This window comes from Raphanus sativus, unplaced genomic scaffold (assembly GCF_000801105.2).
Source record: "Raphanus sativus cultivar WK10039 unplaced genomic scaffold, ASM80110v3 Scaffold0202, whole genome shotgun sequence".
In the NCBI taxonomy this organism is placed as follows: domain Eukaryota; kingdom Viridiplantae; phylum Streptophyta; class Magnoliopsida; order Brassicales; family Brassicaceae; genus Raphanus; species Raphanus sativus.
In genome coordinates this window covers 15027-32042 of record NW_026615522.1, presented here as the reverse complement: position 1 = coordinate 32042, position 17016 = coordinate 15027, and the positions used below count along the sequence as shown (strand labels likewise).

The 17016-nt window shown below is 37.9% G+C and overlaps 5 protein-coding genes, 1 non-coding gene and 1 pseudogene across 6 annotated transcripts; 3 read left to right on the top strand and 4 right to left on the bottom strand.

Annotated features, from left to right (window-relative positions):
* The first annotated feature begins 314 nt into the window (after window positions 1-314).
* LOC108849993 (subtilisin-like protease SBT3.18) lies at window positions 315-3712 on the top strand. The gene is made up of 10 exons (XM_018623585.2): window positions 315-427; window positions 526-617; window positions 695-792; window positions 1036-1197; window positions 1270-1922; window positions 2019-2086; window positions 2160-2411; window positions 2505-2619; window positions 2740-2953; window positions 3036-3712. Exons 1-10 carry the CDS (start codon window positions 341-343, stop codon window positions 3617-3619), a joined length of 2325 nt encoding a protein of 774 aa, XP_018479087.2. The 5' UTR covers window positions 315-340; the 3' UTR covers window positions 3620-3712.
* A 282-nt stretch (window positions 3713-3994) lies between these two features.
* LOC130501458 (F-box/FBD/LRR-repeat protein At4g26340-like) lies at window positions 3995-7607 on the top strand (annotated as a pseudogene).
* A 149-nt stretch (window positions 7608-7756) lies between these two features.
* Window positions 7757-9699, bottom strand: LOC108851486 (uncharacterized). The gene is made up of 7 exons (XM_018624922.2): window positions 9350-9699; window positions 9182-9258; window positions 8885-9019; window positions 8729-8783; window positions 8570-8657; window positions 8277-8375; window positions 7757-8185 (listed from the first exon to the last, which is right to left on the bottom strand). Exons 1-7 carry the CDS (start codon window positions 9622-9624, stop codon window positions 8048-8050), a joined length of 867 nt encoding a protein of 288 aa, XP_018480424.1. The 5' UTR covers window positions 9625-9699; the 3' UTR covers window positions 7757-8047.
* A 133-nt stretch (window positions 9700-9832) lies between these two features.
* Window positions 9833-9906, bottom strand: TRNAI-AAU (transfer RNA isoleucine (anticodon AAU)). Its single transcript has one exon. It is a non-coding gene; the product is annotated as a tRNA-Ile (tRNA).
* Window positions 9907-10315: 409 nt separating this feature from the next.
* LOC130501461 (E3 ubiquitin-protein ligase SIRP1-like) lies at window positions 10316-11903 on the bottom strand. Its single transcript, XM_056996389.1, has 2 exons — window positions 11745-11903; window positions 10316-11521 (listed from the first exon to the last, which is right to left on the bottom strand). The coding sequence occupies exon 2, from the start codon at window positions 11494-11496 to the stop codon at window positions 10483-10485; it is 1014 nt and encodes a 337-aa protein (XP_056852369.1). The 5' UTR covers window positions 11497-11521; window positions 11745-11903; the 3' UTR covers window positions 10316-10482.
* A 124-nt stretch (window positions 11904-12027) lies between these two features.
* On the top strand, window positions 12028-14077 carry LOC108836931 (RGS1-HXK1-interacting protein 1-like). Its single transcript, XM_056996390.1, has 8 exons — window positions 12028-12333; window positions 12577-12643; window positions 12909-12986; window positions 13111-13163; window positions 13257-13393; window positions 13486-13550; window positions 13713-13771; window positions 13849-14077. The coding sequence occupies exons 1-8, from the start codon at window positions 12091-12093 to the stop codon at window positions 13936-13938; spliced, it is 792 nt and encodes a 263-aa protein (XP_056852370.1). The 5' UTR covers window positions 12028-12090; the 3' UTR covers window positions 13939-14077.
* A 120-nt stretch (window positions 14078-14197) lies between these two features.
* On the bottom strand, window positions 14198-15250 carry LOC108836930 (uncharacterized). The gene is made up of 2 exons (XM_018610021.2): window positions 14770-15250; window positions 14198-14661 (listed from the first exon to the last, which is right to left on the bottom strand). The coding sequence occupies exons 1-2, from the start codon at window positions 15129-15131 to the stop codon at window positions 14199-14201; spliced, it is 825 nt and encodes a 274-aa protein (XP_018465523.1). The 5' UTR covers window positions 15132-15250; the 3' UTR covers window position 14198.
* Between the last annotated feature and the right edge of the window lie 1766 nt (window positions 15251-17016).

Sequence of the window (17016 nt, the reverse complement as noted above, 5' to 3'; positions counted from 1 at the left end):
ACTCTACAAAGGAACACTCTAATCAAACTAGCTAGTTATAGCTTAGCTCTTAGGCTCTTAGCTGCAATTAAACCGACCCCTAACAACATGTTGTAGATTTAATGATAAAAAGAGAAGCTATAGAACAAAAGGAAGACGTCTTTCAGTACATTCCTACTCTTAGAGAAATTCTAAGCAATCTAATTACACAAACTGTAGACCTAAAAGTGTGAATAATGTTGACTCGTGAGCCTATACACCATTAATATCAACTTGAGTTTGAATTAGTTGTATAAATCTGAGTGCTTTGCAGCAGCAATTTGTAATTTCGGGCACTCAAGTTTAAGGTCCTATAACATCAATGACAAAATTTCTTGGTGGCATCTCTTTTGCTCTTACATTACTAGTTCTTCACTCATCAGTTCAAGCAACAACACCAATTTCTCATGTATATCACTAACTCCTAAACCGGTGCATGAAAACCATTTCATTTGCAGATTTGTTTCTTGATTGCCTTTGGTATGTCTTCTTCACCCTCTTTTGCAGGTCTACATTGTCTATTTAGGCGCTAACCGGCTTCAAAACGCTGCTTTAGCTTCAAGCCACCATCTTCATCTTCTTTCACAAGTCTTTACAAGGTTCCATTATCTTATTACCTTCTTCAAAATAAAAACTCATCTATAGTACATGTCCTAATCTATATATCTTGTTATAGCAAAGAAGATGCGGAACGATCCATGTTGTACAGTTACACCTACGGCTTCTCAGGCTTCTCTGCAAAACTCAATTCAACACAAGCTGCTTCTTTAGCAAGTAATAAAACTCCCTTCTTTTTATTATGGCGGCAAAATTGTACCGACCGTTAAAGATTCGGTTCAGTTTTGGTTATCCTTAGCCAAATAACAAATATTATTGTTTCAGTGGAACTAGTAACATCAACATGTAAACCAGTGGAACCTAAGTTACTAAATTGCTAATTTCCTATCATAAAAACCGGTTTCAAAATCGATTTAATCGTAACCATTTTGGTTAACACTAACCGGGAAGTTACTATAGAAATGAACCAGGTCATAACGGTATTCAAGAGCAGAAGCTTGAAACTGCACACAACAAGGAGTTGGGACTTCTTAGGTCTCACCGTCGACAACACCGGCCATACTCCTCCTCCGCCGCAGCTCGCTTATGGTTCCGACGTCATCGTCGGAATCTTCGATACTGGTCTCTTCTCTATCTCGGACTCTTCCTTGTTTCAGTCTTTCAGATCTCTCTTTAATGTTAACTTCTGATCAGGGATTTGGCCGGAATCGGAGAGTTTCAAGGAACCGCCGGAGGCGAAACCGATACCTTCATCGTGGAAAGGAGAATGCGTCGGAGGAGGAGACGTACAATGCAACCGCAAACTCATCGGCGCACGGTTCTACCTCAGAGGATTCGAGGAGACGTACGGGGAGCTCGACCGCACGCGAGATCGCGAGTACAGATCGCCGCGCGATGGTCTCGGCCACGGCACGCACACGGCCTCCACCGCCGTCGGATCCGTCGTCTCCGACGTCTCCGGTTTCGCCGGCGGCACGGCTCGAGGCGGTGCTCCGTCGGCGAGGCTGGCGGTGTATAAGACGTGCTGGGGGAAGGATCTCGAGGGGGTCTGCACGGAGGCCGACATCTTGGCGGCTTTCGACGACGCGGTACGCGACGGGGTGAGCGTGATCTCGGCGTCTTTCGGCTCGTCGCCGCCTCTGACGCCGTTTTTCGAGTCCAGCGCTGATATCGGAGCTTTTCACGCGGCGGAGAGAGGGATCAGTGTTGTTTTCTCTGGAGGGAATGATGGGCCTGATCCTGGGCTTGTTCAGAACGTTGCTCCTTGGGCGGTTTCTGTTGCGGCTTCGACGATGGATCGGAGTTTCCCGACAAGCATTATTATAGATGGTGGTTACACTCTCACGGTACTGACGTTACAGCTTGTTTCTTTGTGGGCAAGAAACGGAACTTTAAAAAAGTTTTATTTTTTTATTTTAAAAAAAAAGTTTTTAATCTTTCAGGGGCAGAGCTTGATTTCTCAGGAGATCATTGGTACATTAGCTCTTGCAACAACGTATTTTGATGGAGGGTATATTCTCAACACTTTAATTCATAGCTTATTAGTGTTATTGGTGTATTACTGTAAAGACTGATGTGTGTAGGGTTTGCAAATGGGAGTACTGGTTAAAGAAACTAGCCAATGAAATGATAATTCTATGCTTCTCTACTCTGGGTCCGATTCAGTTCATCGAAGAAGCACAAGCTGCTGCAGTAAGAGCAAACGCATCAGCCGTAATATTTGCAGCCTCCCCCACAAAACAGCTTGTGGAAGAAGTAGACAAGATCCCAACAGTTCGAGTTGATATCATCAGTGGGACTAGGATCAGGAACTATCTTGCTCGTTCGCCTACTACGTAAGCCCCCACATACTGTTTCCAAGTTTCCATGCACTAGCTAATCTGACGTACTAACTCATTATATTGCTTTTGGTAAAAAAAAAATTGAAGAGTGCCAATGGTGAAAGTTGGACCGAGCAAAACTGTTATTGGAGAGATTACAGCACCTTCTGTTGCATATTTCTCCTCAAGAGGACCTAGCTCACTCACACCTGATATTCTCAAGGTACAACCGCTTTTGATGCACCTATAAGTTGTATGTGTTTGAGTCTACTGTTGTGTTGATGTATTTGAGATAGTGTCAGATGTCACAGCTTTGTGGAATATTGGTCTTTGGTCTGTGCAGCCAGATATTACAGCGCCAGGAATTGGGATATTGGGAGCATGGCCTCCTAAAACTCCGCCTACACTGTTACCAGGAGACCACCGGTCTGTTGAGTGGAACTTCCAATCCGGAACGTCAATGTCATGTCCTCATGTGGCTGGAGTTATGGCACTTCTCCAATCTGCTCACCCTGATTGGTCACCAGCTGCAATCCGAAGCGCTATCATGACCACAGGTTTCATCTATAATAATAAGCTCTCATATAGTTTTATATACTTACAACACACATAAATATATGATCTTATTTCCGTTTCCAGCGGGTACAAGAGACACGAGCAATGAATTGATCCTCTCTGGTGGTTCGATGAAACCCACTGACCCGTTTGATATCGGTGCTGGACATATAAACCCATTGAAAGCAATGGATCCTGGTCTGGTTTACATTACAAGAACGGAAGACTACGTGCTCTTCTTGTGCAACATTGGCTATACAGATCAACAAATCAAGTCCATGCTTCTTCTCCATTCAGAATCATCCGCAACATGCCTTCCATCACACTCTTATCGAACCAATGCTGATTTCAACTATCCATCTATTACCATACCGAGGCTAAGATCCACTAGGACCATAAAACGTACTGTAAGCAACGTTGGTCCAAACAAAAGCACGGTTTACTTCGTGGACATCGTTAGACCAGTGGGAGTGGAAGTTGATGTCTGGCCGCGGATTCTGGTCTTCACGAAGTGCCAACAAGAACACTCGTATTACGTTACGTTCAAGCCAACCAAGACATCCTCTGGTCGTTATGTATTTGGAGAGATTGTTTGGACAAATGGGTTCCATAGAGTTAGAAGTCCCTTGGTTGTGTTCTTGAGCAACAGTGGTTTTGTTGCAAAGTAGTTGATAAGAAAACATGTTGAACGAGATGATGTTCTCTCGTCGCTATGTACTTTACTACTTACTGATGGATATAAGATTCTATTATGAGAAAGCCTGGCCCGTTTTAACCGTTTTAAAAAATATACTGTGGTAATCTAGGGTTTATTGGATCGTCTATTATCCTCTGGGCAGAAAACTTAAACCTAATTTTTGGATTAGGATCAAAACTCTTCTGACTCTTCAGATCACTACAAGTGCTATCTCCAAGCAAAATAACTGTGAGTTTTGCTGTGATCACCATAACTGTTGTTGTTGTTTAATTTTTCTTTTTTTCCACCACCATGGTTTATGATCTTCTTTGGGTTTCTTCAATAAGCAGACTAGACTAGTTTCTACATGAAAAACATCAGTCATCTTTCGGATGATTTGCTCTTGCGAATATTGTCAATCAACCCTACGAAAGATGTTATGGCCACAAGTCTTTGATGGCGTTTTCTTTGGACTTTGGTTCCAGGACTTGCATACGACGAGAGAAATCACAATGGTGACTACAAGAGCTTCACGCAGTTTGTTTATAGGTCTTTCCTATCAAACAAGGCACCAGTTCTAGAACACCTTCATCTGAGTCTCGGCCCTGACTGTTCCTCTGTAGGTATTGGACTATGGATTAATCTTGCACTTAGTCGCCACTTGCGTGAGCTGCATATTCATATTGTTATTCCTTATTCCAAGAAAGGGTCTGTTACTTTGCCGAGTAGTCTATATACCTCGGAAACGCTTCAGGGATTGACACTCACCAAGTTCGTTTTTCTCGATGTTCCTGTTCACGTGCGTCTCCCGTCTCTCAAAATACTGAGCCTTGAGTCTGTCACTTACGCAAACAAAACGTCTCTACAAAGATTTTTATCCGGTTGTCCAAACCTTGAAGTATTGTCTGTGGAACGTCGTTTTCAAGACCCACCAATGGATGTCAATGTCGTGGTGCCTTCCTTACAAAGGCTATACGTGGTTAGAACATGTGGGACGTATGTGCTAAACGTCCCTTTCTTTGAAGTACCTTAAGTGTATTGGTATGGCAAGTAGCAACCTCCTTCAAATTCAAATTGAAAACATGCCTGAGCTGGTAAGGGCACATGTTAATCTTAGTGGAGGAGGTAGTACCCACAACAAGTACTTGAAAGCTCTTACTTCCGTCCGTCATCTTACGCTATGGATAACACTTCCAGAGGTAAACATATCAAACTATCCATTCTATTAATTCTCCAACATATCCAATTGATATGGGGTTGTGTTCAACTATTATTAGTTTTAGTTTAAAGATAAATCAAAATGTATATATCATTCATTACGGTTTCTCTTACGTAACCGTTTGATCCTCCTATTACAATTAATATGATACGTTTTCTTTTGATCGTGGATATATATAATGTGCTTAGTGGCTGCTATACTTTTTTTGATAATTTCCAATATAACCGCATATTCATGTAACCCTAATATAGTTATAACCGTTCGTTATTAAAGCGGGTGGGATTACATTTACTACTTAAGATCGTCGAGTCAATATTGTTTCTATATAATTTATTAGCTATTAACCTATTAGGTCTTCATGTAACAACAAAGTGTTTATATAATATATATTTGATAAAGAGTTACTTAACGTATTTAATAAATATATGTATACCGGAAGCTATAGAACCAAGATGAACAAAAAATGTTTATATACATGTACCACACCAAATCATCTGTAAGGTATATAATTATATTTTAATGAAAAAAACATATATTTTTTCTATTTAATTACTATTTGATTACTAAACAAATAAAATGTAAAATAAAATGTATTAATATATAATTGCATAAACAAATATCAATTAGGTAGTTTATGTTGATTTCAATAATCTATTCTATTAATTCTTCTGTATGACCAATTGATATATGTATAGTCCATTTCTTTTTTTAATAGTACACACTACTTTATTTCCTCAATTATCGAGACCCACTTCTATAAAAAATAGTTAGATATAGCGGCAGTTATGCTTTTTTAAAAAATCACTAGACATATAAATCACGTTTGATTCAACGATATGCCACTGTACCTGAATTATCGGACGTGGATATACCTAAATTATTAGACCCACAGAAGAGTTTTATGATTATACCTAAGTTAACAGACCCACAAAATAATTTTATGATTATATTTTTTATATACAAAAATTATATTTGCCCAAAACACACATATCTGATACAAAATATATATATAATAACAAAAAAGCATACGCTTAGAAATGCAATTTCAAAAAAACATACAAAACAAAACATATACCCACCCTAAAAATCTAGTCTATTCTATTAATTTTGCAGTTTGCCTATTGATAAAAGTTGTGTCCACATTTTTAAATTTTATAACTGCCACCAAATATACCTTTAATACACCCTTTTTATATTAAAATAACTGCCACAATCGTGTCTATTAACTGCATTAATATCAATATAATTTGAAAGCCATAAAATGGGGGCCATTAATCACGTAACTTCAATGGAAGATGCAAAATATTTATGCACCATTAGCTCAAATGAGTGTTGTCGGGAGATGTAAAATATTTGGACCCATAGGCCTTGATACAATATTATTATTTAAATGGCATGACATATTATAATGTAATGCTTTTACGTCTAATTAAATATTAAATATATCCTAGAAAAAAATATTCAGAAATATAATTGGTTACGGCCTACATTTTATAAAAATTATATTTCTTAAAAAATATATAACAAAAATTTATCCGTCATTTTAAAGGTCGATCATAAATTTGGTTTAACTATTTGAAAAAATTGATTTGCGGATGCGGATTATGAGTGTTTTATCTGGGATGAGTGCGGGTTGGTAGATTTTAGATTGCAGGTACCAACCGACCCGAAAAGTATTTAATAAATAAAAATAAAAAGAAAAATAAACACTTTTATAAAATATGGTAATTTAAAAAAAAAATTAAGAATATATAATTTTTTATTTTAATTTTTTTTCATTTTAAAATAATTAAATCAAATAATTATTTTTAAAAAAATTATAACCCGCGAATAACCGCAAAATTAAATGGACAGATACTGATAGTCTGATACAAATTATTTGTTTGCAGGTTGTGCGGATCACATTTTTGACCAAAACAAAATTTAAATCCGCGGGTTGGAGGTTCGATCGGCAACCCAGCCCTAACCAAGTATATACCGAATCAATTTTTTAGTTGCTATTATTTAGTAAAATATATTTTGATTAAAATTTACACATAAATATGATATAAATATGAAAAAATTAAACTACAACAAAAATATATCCGCCTTTTAGAGGGCGGGTGTAGAAATATTTAAAATCGTGCTTTCAGTATATTATTTAGTATATTACTTATGTAGTTTGCATATGAAACAGGTTGTGAGTCCTCGTGGTATGATCTTCAACCAGCTTGTCCATCTAATCTTGTGTCTATTTGCTGGACATTGTTGGGATCTAGTTACTTGTATGCTTCAAGATTCTCCCAAACTAAGATTCCTGAAACTCATTGATCTTGTAAGTGGTCACTTTAATACAGTTTTTATCCGGTTTAATTTTTCCAATATTTGTGTGTTGACTCTTGACAAAAAAAAAAGAGACTGATGACTCTGTTGTTGACTGTTAACTATGTCCATGGTCTTAGATATATCTCACAGACATGGATATCCCAACTGTTTGGAAGCCGCCGAGTTCTGTTCCAGAGTGTTTACTACAGAGTCTTGAAGCTTTTGAGTGGTTCGGGTACAGAGGAAGACAAGGAGAAAGAGAGATGGCTACGTATGTACTAAAGAATGCTACTTGTTTAAAGACGGCTACATTTTCTCCGCTGTCAACTAATCTGGGGGAGAAGAATCGAATGCTCAAGGAGTTGGAATCTGTAGCTACAGCCTCTGCTTCGGCTCAGCTTCTTTTCGACTGAACAATCATATAACACATTTAGTGTTCTTGACCTCTCTTCTTAATCATGGCTGTGTTTGGTTGAACCGGATTGTGTTGGGAGACGAATTCTTTTGTTGATCGGTTTACTTCATGAACTATTTGAACGTGTAACAAAAAATAGATAAAAACATTGTACAACTTTTCTTTTCTCAAAATATGGGATACATCATACAAGTTGAAAGATGATCATACAAATACACATACATTAAAGCGACTACATATAAAGTATATATTAGGATTATACATTATTTTGGGCATGTTGTGTTCTTAGCAATAAACATGTTGAGCTGCAGTGGATTACTAAAAAAAAAAAATCAGTCTCAGGTACCAAAAGCTTCGGACCAGAATATCTCCTGGTCTAGAGATTAAGATCATCGGATCAACACTTCACTTACGAGCTATTCCCGACGACCAAAATCTGAGGTCTGCCAGCCTCTAAACGTAGATGCGAGTTTGTTATTAACTTAAAGTGACACTTCTTGCTTCAATTCCAAAGCTTGAGCTGTTGGTGCTGCTGCTTTATCCTTGACAAATGTCCTAAGACATCCGTTAATTATGCGCGGTGCTGATCCGTCGCAGAACCGTTTTGCAAGATCAACAGCCTTTTCCACATCATTATTTTAACAGTGTTAGTTCACAAGGTCATCATCACATTTCAAAACTAACTGGAGATGCAGATAGAGAGAGAAATACCTCGTTAATGACAATCGGGTGTCGGGTTTCAATGACTGCAATTTCAGACATTGCTAAGTGAAGAATGGAAAACTCTAGTATTCTCCCAGCTGGTGCACTCTGAGAATAGGTACAGCATCACCCACAAAAGGTATTTTTATCCGTTAGTACGAGATGAAAAGATATATGCATACAGACACACAGCCAAAATAAGAAGCTGCTTCTAGGTGCAAACAGCTAGTACTAAATGAGGAGCGCTATCACAAGAAAGGGCCAATCTGGAGTTCAAGTTTCAAAGTGTGTTCAGTTAATACCTTCCAATCTGGTGGGGAGATTTTATCGATGACGACGACATGAGTATCCCATTTATCAGCCACTGCAGCCAAGAGTTTCTTTGCCAACCTGTTGGGAAAGAAAACACATATTGGGGAATAAGATATCCAGAAGAGTAAGCAGTGTTTTTAATAGATTACCGTAAAACAAGTTTGCTGTACACCAGCTTTGGAGGAGCTGAAAGCACTTCTGCTTCTGCAAAGAAACAGGGGAATCAGCAACAAAGTAATAGTTAAAAATCGCCCTGAGAGAATCTCTTTAGCAAATATAAGAGAATAAAGAAAAAAAAAACGTACCAATCTTGGACTCATTTTCATCAAGGCGCACAAGCTCATCTTCCTCTTCAATAGTTTCAGTTTTAACAGGAGGTCCTCCAAAGCTCATGTGGTTGTATTTCAACAAAGAAGTCTTGTCAAACTCGTATCCAGGCTCTGCACAAAACCAATCATGAAGTTATATCACATCTCTGAATGGGAAAATAATAGTAGTATATTAGACAAAACTCACATTAAAAAAAAAAAAAGATATATAACGAGATTCCTACATTTCATGACTTGGTTAGAGAGCAGGAAGCAAAAACAAACATGTGTTACCTCTTCTAGCATTGATCCTCTTCTCAAAGAGACGAATAGGGTCAGATCCTTCTAAGCATGCGGCATAAAGTATCACACTGTCAAGATCATATATATAACAACATGGATGGTTCACCATTCATACTAATATCAAAGAATCATATACTAGTTCATTAAAAAGACACATACAGAGCGAGCTCGCGGGCGGCGCGGGGACTGCTTAATCGACCGCTCTTATCAACCTTCGGCATCATTGGGACATCTCTCGCTTCCCCCGCGGCGAGTTTCGGCGTGCGGAGAGCGCTTCTCGGCGGAGAAAGAAACAGACGTAGCGACGAAGACCGTCTAGACAAGTTCGTTGGCCGTAGCGAATCGACGGATGTAGTAAAGCCAACCAGAGTACGGTGAGAGTCTAGTGAAAGGTTGCTGGAGAAGTAAGATAGGCGTGAGATGGTTCTCTCCATTTTTTTGGTGTTGGAGCTCTCCTCCTGCTTCTTCTTCGTGTTTTTACTTTTTAGTGAGAAGCGGATAACGATATCCGTAAAATAAAAAATGTCGGAAAAGTGTTTGATTAAAAAAAAAAAAATGTCGGAAAAGCAAAAGACAGACGACGCCGTTTAGCGGTCTTGTTGAGTGTATTTTGAATAAACGTTTGGTTAAAAGACAAAAAAGTGGCCTATACAGGGATCGAACCTGTGACCTTCGCGTTATTAGCACGACGCTCTAACCAGCTGAGCTAATAGGCCATGGCGTTTGAATATGGTGACTTATAAGTCCTAACTTTTCTTAGTAAGGCGTTTTTGTGACTATTCATTCGGACAGGACTCACCCCAATGACCCAAGACAGTTTTTTTTATCTTCCGTACTTTTTTTATCTTTTGTGTTGCATGGTTTTTGTTTTTGTTGCTAGAATTGTGTTGCATGATTGGGTCTAAAGTGATGAGCATACATAGATGTTTACTCATTTGGCTCGTGATCAGGAAGGAGATAGTGCGATGCAGTCTACAAGACTACAACCAATCAAAACCATAATCACGTGTCTCTCCCTCTCAACATTAATTCCAATAAATCTGAGTCCGTTCCCTATCTTTTCATATATACTTTTTAAACCAAACATATCCATATGATAATCATTTTAACTGTGCTAAGTGCAAATAGTTTGAAAGAATTAACTTGAGAATAACATTTGTTCCTAGCAAGAGATAATATATAAAACAAACAACGAAACTACTCCATTCCTCAAAAGTGATCTTATGTACTTCAACCTGACAAATATAGAAACGGGGCAGAGATTGTTTTGTTTCTCTTCTTTTTTGAAATCCTTAACTTGAGTTCTCATTAACCTGAGACGACCCTGATGTTGATCCTGATGACGACGAAGAGGAGGAAGAGAACAATCCACTCAACGGCCACGGTAACGAGAACCTTCTCTCGCTCCCACTAATATTCCTTGCATTCTCTTCCACATTCTCATTACGCAAGTTGACCCCTACACTTCTTGTCGTCGGTCTCACCAGATCAGCCTTCACCTCATCATCAGGAGGTAGTTCATATCGGCACACAGGACACGAACTGTGAAGCTCAAGCCACGGTACTATACACCTGTTATGAAACTTGTGCTTACACGGCATCTCTTTAGCTTCGCTTCCTTTCTCAAAGTCCTCCAAACAAACTGAACATTGCAACGGCTCGCATACTTTAACCGTTGGGAGATTCTCCACCGCTTCCTTTCGCGCTGGAAGTGTCCCTTGTCGCCTTATTAGATCGTTGTCAGCTAGATTTCGAAGTAAGCTGTCAAACTCCGGTCGAGCTAAGTAATCTCCAATCGCAGAGCGAGAAGTAGTGTTCCCGTCCGAGCTCTCGTGATCCGAGTTAATCCCTTCACGTATGCCTTGAAGCAACTGCAGTATCGCAGCTGAGCTTCTCCGTCTCCTCCTGATGATGGAATCAACCTCCCTGCCTAAATCAATCTCTCCATCATGTTCCCTGTGGCGATGATGATGATGATGACGACGATTGTGATGAGGATTGTCGACAGTGCTGCTGCTGATGTCGTCATCATTATCAAGACCAAACTCTGTCCTCCGAAACCTTCTACGTCTCCTAGGATTACTCATCATTCCAACCAAGATTGGACCCCATAGAGACAAGGCACGGTCCGTACCGAAATCGATCTCTTGGTCTTGAACCTCCCTGCTGCTGCCGCCATTGCCATTACTCTCACCGCTCATTTCCTCAAGGAACCCGCTTTGGCAATAGGGACATTTGATCTCCGCTGCGTCAATGATAGGATCCACAGCTTGTGAACACATATGACACCAATACCTACCCGCCATTGCCTTCTTCCTCCTTCTCTCGTTTCTGAAATAACCACAAGAAGGAACATATGATGACAAACCCAATAAAGTTTACAACTTTCTTTTTGCCACATACAATTTTAAGCAGATCTAAATAAAAGGAATCACGTTTGAGGAGAATCATGCCATCAGGAACATATTCAACAGGAGATTTCTAAGAAAATCAAGCTTCCTATGCAAAAACACAAAGTGATCCAGCGAACAAAGAACAAATACAAAACCATTACCTCCTACTCTCTGGAGATCCAGAGGGAAATTAAGTGATCTTCCTCGTTTAGATCTCCAACAAGGAAGCTCTTTTTTTTTATCTTCTGGGGGGTCGTCGTCTCAGAAATGGTGGGAGACGAAGAAAAGAGGAAAGGAAGACGCAGAAGAAGAAAGAAAATATATTTTGTTACAGACACAATCTAAAGCCCATTAACTTCAATCAAATGGGCCAAACCCGAGTTAACCCAACGTAAACCAAGTCTAACTGAACTTTAAATTGAACCGAAACGAACCGGCGTTGAACTTGAAAGAGGAGGAGAAGGCTCGTCGTCTAGGTGACAAAAAAGAAGTGGTAAATCTCCGACGATGAGCGAAACGGAAGCAACCGGCGTTACCGACGAATCGGCTCCAGCGAATCCAACTGGTTCTGATGCGACGGAGCATACATCGATCGGGGTGGTTGATTCGGTGGAGGAAGCCATAGGAGGAGGAGGAGCAGAGAAATGGGTGGATGGTTTCCAGCGTACGGTGAAGGAATCGACGGACTCCGCCATTCGCTCCGCTCGTTCTCTCCGTGAAAACTCCACCTCTCAGTTCCGCTCTATACAGGTTTATCATCTCTCTTCGAGATTCTTTAACAACGATTCTCTTCAGATTAGATAGTGTTTGAGTTGTTGTGGAGCCACAGCGTTAGGAACTTTATTGTTTTCAAAATGTGAGTGTTCTTGTTCAGAGATATTCAATGTATTGCTGAGGCATTGTTTGCTTAAAGATAACGTTATGGAGTAGACATATATCTGTTTGAGATGATCACAATGGCGTTACCTTTTTTTTTCTTTCTGGAAATTACAGGATTTTGTTCCACATGCTTTGACTCAGTATAAGACCTATGAGAATGCTTTCTTCAGCAAAGTAACTGGTAAGTTGATGCCTAACTTTCATCACAAGTTATGCTTGTAGATTAGTTTACTTGCTTACTTGCTTAGGGATACGTTTGACGTCGAGGCATTGATGTATAACAGTTAGTTTCCGGAACTCTTCATTTGTAGTTTGTAATGAGTGTCCTCCGAAAAGCTAGAATCTTCCTCACGGTCCTGATAATCAATTCTCGCATGCTTAACCAGATTTTTAACGGCGAATCAATCATAAATCTGATTCACTTTTTTTTTTTCGTTTCTTTGCAGAAGAATTGATAAACGCAAAGGAGCATCCGGCTGCTGCTGCTGGGATTGGTCTAGCTGCTGGTCTTGTTCTTATGCGAGGTATCACCTCTTCTCTTTTCACTTTTAAAACATTTACAGTTTTCCTTTTTATAGTATCATCCAAAAAGTATTTATTTCTTAGATTCATCTTAAATTTAATTTTCTATGGTACTACTTATTGCAGGCCCTAGAAGATTCTTGTTTCGTCGTACACTCGGCCGGTTTCAGAGCGAAGAGGTATCTACCGTGCCATTGACTTCAAATTTAGTTAGCTGCCCTCGTTTGTGTCCCCTTTTTTTTTTTTCTTAACCACTTAAATCGTCTCCTCAGGCTCAGTTCTTGAGAGCTGAGAAGCATGTCCAGGAGCTGAACATGTCTGTAGACTTGATGAAAAAGGAGAGCACTAAATTACTAGAGAGGTCGGCTTTAGCAGAGAAGGATATGAAGCGCGGTCTTTCTGAACTCATGTATTCCTTAACAACATCTTCAGACCCACTTTTTTTTTTGACTTAGTTGACTTCACTTGCGTTATTAAGGCTACTACTGTCATTATCTGTAGGGACTCTGGAAACAATATACATCGTCTTGCTAAGTCCGTTCACAAGGTCGAATGCCAAGCTGCAGGTAAGAACAATATACATATTTTTGCCCTTTTCCACCTTCCATGTGTCACTGTAGAATTTTTTAATGAGTTTAGATCCATGTACAATGATGTATGTATAATCTACTTTGATAATGTCACCTACATCAGATCTGAATTTACACAGAAACTTGTATTCTATGCAGATTTAATGGATGGACTGCGGCAAATTCCTGGGAGGGAAGCTATCAAGCTTAGAGCCGAAGTGAGTCTATTGTATTCTATGTTTAAGCTTCATTGCAAAGAACTTTCATTCACATTATCTTGTCTTTAAATCATTAGGTGGCTTCTATGACTTCGCTCTTGAGACTGAAGAGGATTGCATTGAACAAAAGAATCATGGGGATGTCTGAGCTAGGAGTTCCCGTTTGATATACAACACAAGTCTTGATTTTTTTTCCCAAGGTATTTCAAGCAAGATTTCTCGTCAATAAACATCTAACTCTGTCTAAATCCAAATCTTTATTTTGAGATAGTGTTTCTTTTCCTGATATTTGAGACCATTAGCTTATTTGCTCGTGATTTATGAGAAAACACATATATAAAGTTACTGAATCAATCAGTAATAGTTGACAAGAAGGTTTTCTAGAGGAGTTAAAGCCAAGTCACATAACTAGTATTGAAACTTAACCCTATGGGAAACGGAGTGTGGGCCATCCACCCACGCGACTAGGTGAACCGACCGCTCTGCTCGGTCTCATCGCTTTACACCCTCCAGAAGAGCGTGAAGCTTCGGTGGTCTGACCATTGAGACCGTTAATGTCGAGAGTCTGATCTCTCCTCCTTAGACGCTCTCTCTTGAGCAGAGTCCCCAACTTATCTTTTCCCCTTCTACCCTTGACCGGAACCGGTACCATCTCCAGACCCATCAGCTTCGCAACTACCCCCGTCTCACACCACACTACACTCTCCCCAGCCACAGTCCGAGGCAGCCGTATTGTCTGGCTCCGTTCGTCCTCGCAGTTTGATCTAGGCCCACCATGTCTCACCACGTCTGCACCGGCGCCTAGCTGGCGCTGGAATGACGACCGGTACATCGCATCCTTACCGTCCAGGGAGAAACGTGGGTACTGGTTCAACGCGTTCCTCGCCGACCTTAACGGCAAAGCAAATAAAACATAACTATATTATATTTGTCCTATATGAAACTATTCGTTAGAATTCATGGCTATGATGAGTGATTACTATATAACCATGACGTACCTCATGATATCGGAACTGTTAACGCATGACATTCGAACGGGTTGATACAAGTTATCGTCATCATTGTCGTCGCCATTATCAAAAGAACCGTAGTAAGATTCACGTAACCTAGCTCTCCGAACAAGATCTTCTTCAACCTCTAGCTGAAGTATCATATCCTCCAACGTTCTCGGAGACCCTCCACCAAAAGGAGTGTTTTCAGGTGTGACGGATGGTCTTACATCAATGTTTTGATGCTGGTTTAGCGTGGAAGTCGAGCCATCGCCACCACAAGAGCTCGCGAAGCCGCTACGTGTACCTCGTCCTCGCATTCTCGAAGCGAGAAAGTGTTTCTTGAGGAAGAAGAAAGACAGATCTTTCATTGTTTTGTTTGGGATATTGCCTTGAAGATTTGAAACTGGTGGTGAAGGTCTGGATGGTGTAATGGTGTGTGGCGTGAGAGGAATGAATTTGGAGGTGGTGAGCGAGAGTTAATTTAAGTTTGGGGTAAAATATAAGTATAGTTTGTTTTAATGTATGTCACGTAGAAAAGTGCCATTGGTGGTCACGAGGTTCTCTTTTAGCATCTTTCACGTATTACATAAATGTTCTGTTTCCCGAACCATTCTTTGTGATTTTTCTTATCTCAAACATTGATTACGAAGGATATATTTATCCAATCGTTAAGGAAACACACTACAATATATCTGAAAAATACAATTGTTTCAGTCTATTAATCACTTATTCTAGCATGCGTGAAAAAGTTCAAACGATGCCAGCCTGGGACGTAGGTTTAGTAACATTTTCTTTTGACATTCTATGCTAAGCATGTACGTGCATAGATAAAGAGATTTTGTTCTTAGTGAAAGTCAGACTCATTACTCCTGTTTACTAAGGTAATACCCTTAAGTTATAGTAAAACTAATACTCCTGTTTACTAAGTTATAGTTTACAAAAAAAAACTAATACTTTACTGCTTGAGTTGGTATAATTTTATTTTAATATACAAATAATCCCCTAGACTATATTTGAGAAGTGATTTTGACACATGTCATCTTTACAATCGTTTTCACAAAAAAAATTGTGACGTGGCTGTTATAATTGATGACATGTCATATGGTTAAATATGACATGGACAATTACATTTAATGCTGATATATATTTTTGGAAATCTTTGTAGAATATGACAATAACTCATATATTACATTTAATATTGATTTATATTTTGGTAAACTTTGTAGAATATGGTAAAAACTCATAAATCATCACTAAAATAAATATATTCAAATATGACATTTAGAATTTCGAAATATTATATAATTTTACTTTTATAATTATAAAATTTTTATTATCTAAAAGTTTCTAAATTTTCTGAATTAAAAAATAAATAAATCGTAATATCATTAGTTTCTTTTAGATATCTACAAATTATGTAAATATTATTTAGTTTTAATTTTTGATAACTATACAATTTTATATGATTTTTAGTAATTTAGTACAAGTTGATTTAATACATTTAACCAAATGAAATAAATAATTTTTTATCTAAGATTTTAACTTTATATATACACATATATATTCTTAAATATAATTTAAAATAAAAAAAACTATTTTCTCTTAATTTTATGCTTAATTAATGATATTTATATTAATTATTGGTAAAAATAATAAAATATATAATATTAATAAATTATATTTTAAAACATAAAATTTAACTTTCAAAAAATTCATCACTAGACATGGTGCAGGAAAACACCTAGATTAATAATTGTGACATGACTACTAAAATTGATAACATGTTTTGAAGATTAATATGACATGAAAAATTATATTTAATGTTAATTTATATTTTTGATAAACTTTTAAAAATATGTAATAACTCATATATTATATTTTTTGTCGATTTATATTTTTGGACTTTTTAAAAATATGGTAATAACTCATAAATCATCATTAAAATAAATATATTCAATTATAGCATTTCAAATTTCGAAATATCATTTAAATTAAAAATATTTCAAAAATATATACATATTTTTAGAAAATTATACAAAATTAAACTTTAAATCGTAAAATCATTAGTTTCTTATATATATCTACATATTTTATATATATTTTAATTTTAATTTTTGACAATTATGCAATTTTACATATTTATTTAATATATTTAATTAAAATAAATGGATAGAAAAATCTAGCTAAGATTATAATTTTAAATATATACATGCACATTCTTAAATATAATTCAAAATAAACAAAATTATTTTT

Excerpts from the sequence above, each read along its gene's own strand:
- LOC130501461 (XM_056996389.1), bottom strand. The coding sequence starts at position 11,496 with ATGGCGGGTAGGTATTGGTGTCATATGTGTTCACAAGCTGTGGATCCT.
- LOC108836931 (XM_056996390.1), top strand. The coding sequence starts at position 12,091 with ATGAGCGAAACGGAAGCAACCGGCGTTACCGACGAATCGGCTCCAGCG. Across the intron at positions 12,644-12,908 it reads TTTCTTCAGCAAAGTAACTG|AAGAATTGATAAACGCAAAG; the intron begins GTAAGTTGATGC and ends GTTTCTTTGCAG. Across the intron at positions 13,164-13,256 it reads GCCGGTTTCAGAGCGAAGAG|GCTCAGTTCTTGAGAGCTGA; the intron begins GTATCTACCGTG and ends TCGTCTCCTCAG.
- LOC108836930 (XM_018610021.2), bottom strand. The coding sequence starts at position 15,131 with ATGAAAGATCTGTCTTTCTTCTTCCTCAAGAAACACTTTCTCGCTTCG. Across the intron at positions 14,662-14,769 it reads AACAGTTCCGATATCATGAG|GTCGGCGAGGAACGCGTTGA; the intron begins GTACGTCATGGT and ends TTTGCCGTTAAG.
- LOC108851486 (XM_018624922.2), bottom strand. The coding sequence starts at position 9,624 with ATGGAGAGAACCATCTCACGCCTATCTTACTTCTCCAGCAACCTTTCA. Across the intron at positions 9,259-9,349 it reads GCCGCCCGCGAGCTCGCTCT|TGTGATACTTTATGCCGCAT; the intron begins GTATGTGTCTTT and ends TGATCTTGACAG. Across the intron at positions 8,784-8,884 it reads TGAAAATGAGTCCAAGATTG|AAGCAGAAGTGCTTTCAGCT; the intron begins GTACGTTTTTTT and ends GTTTCTTTGCAG.
- LOC108849993 (XM_018623585.2), top strand. The coding sequence starts at position 341 with ATGACAAAATTTCTTGGTGGCATCTCTTTTGCTCTTACATTACTAGTT. Across the intron at positions 793-1,035 it reads ACAAGCTGCTTCTTTAGCAA|AAATGAACCAGGTCATAACG; the intron begins GTAATAAAACTC and ends AAGTTACTATAG. Across the intron at positions 2,087-2,159 it reads ACAACGTATTTTGATGGAGG|GGTTTGCAAATGGGAGTACT; the intron begins GTATATTCTCAA and ends TGATGTGTGTAG.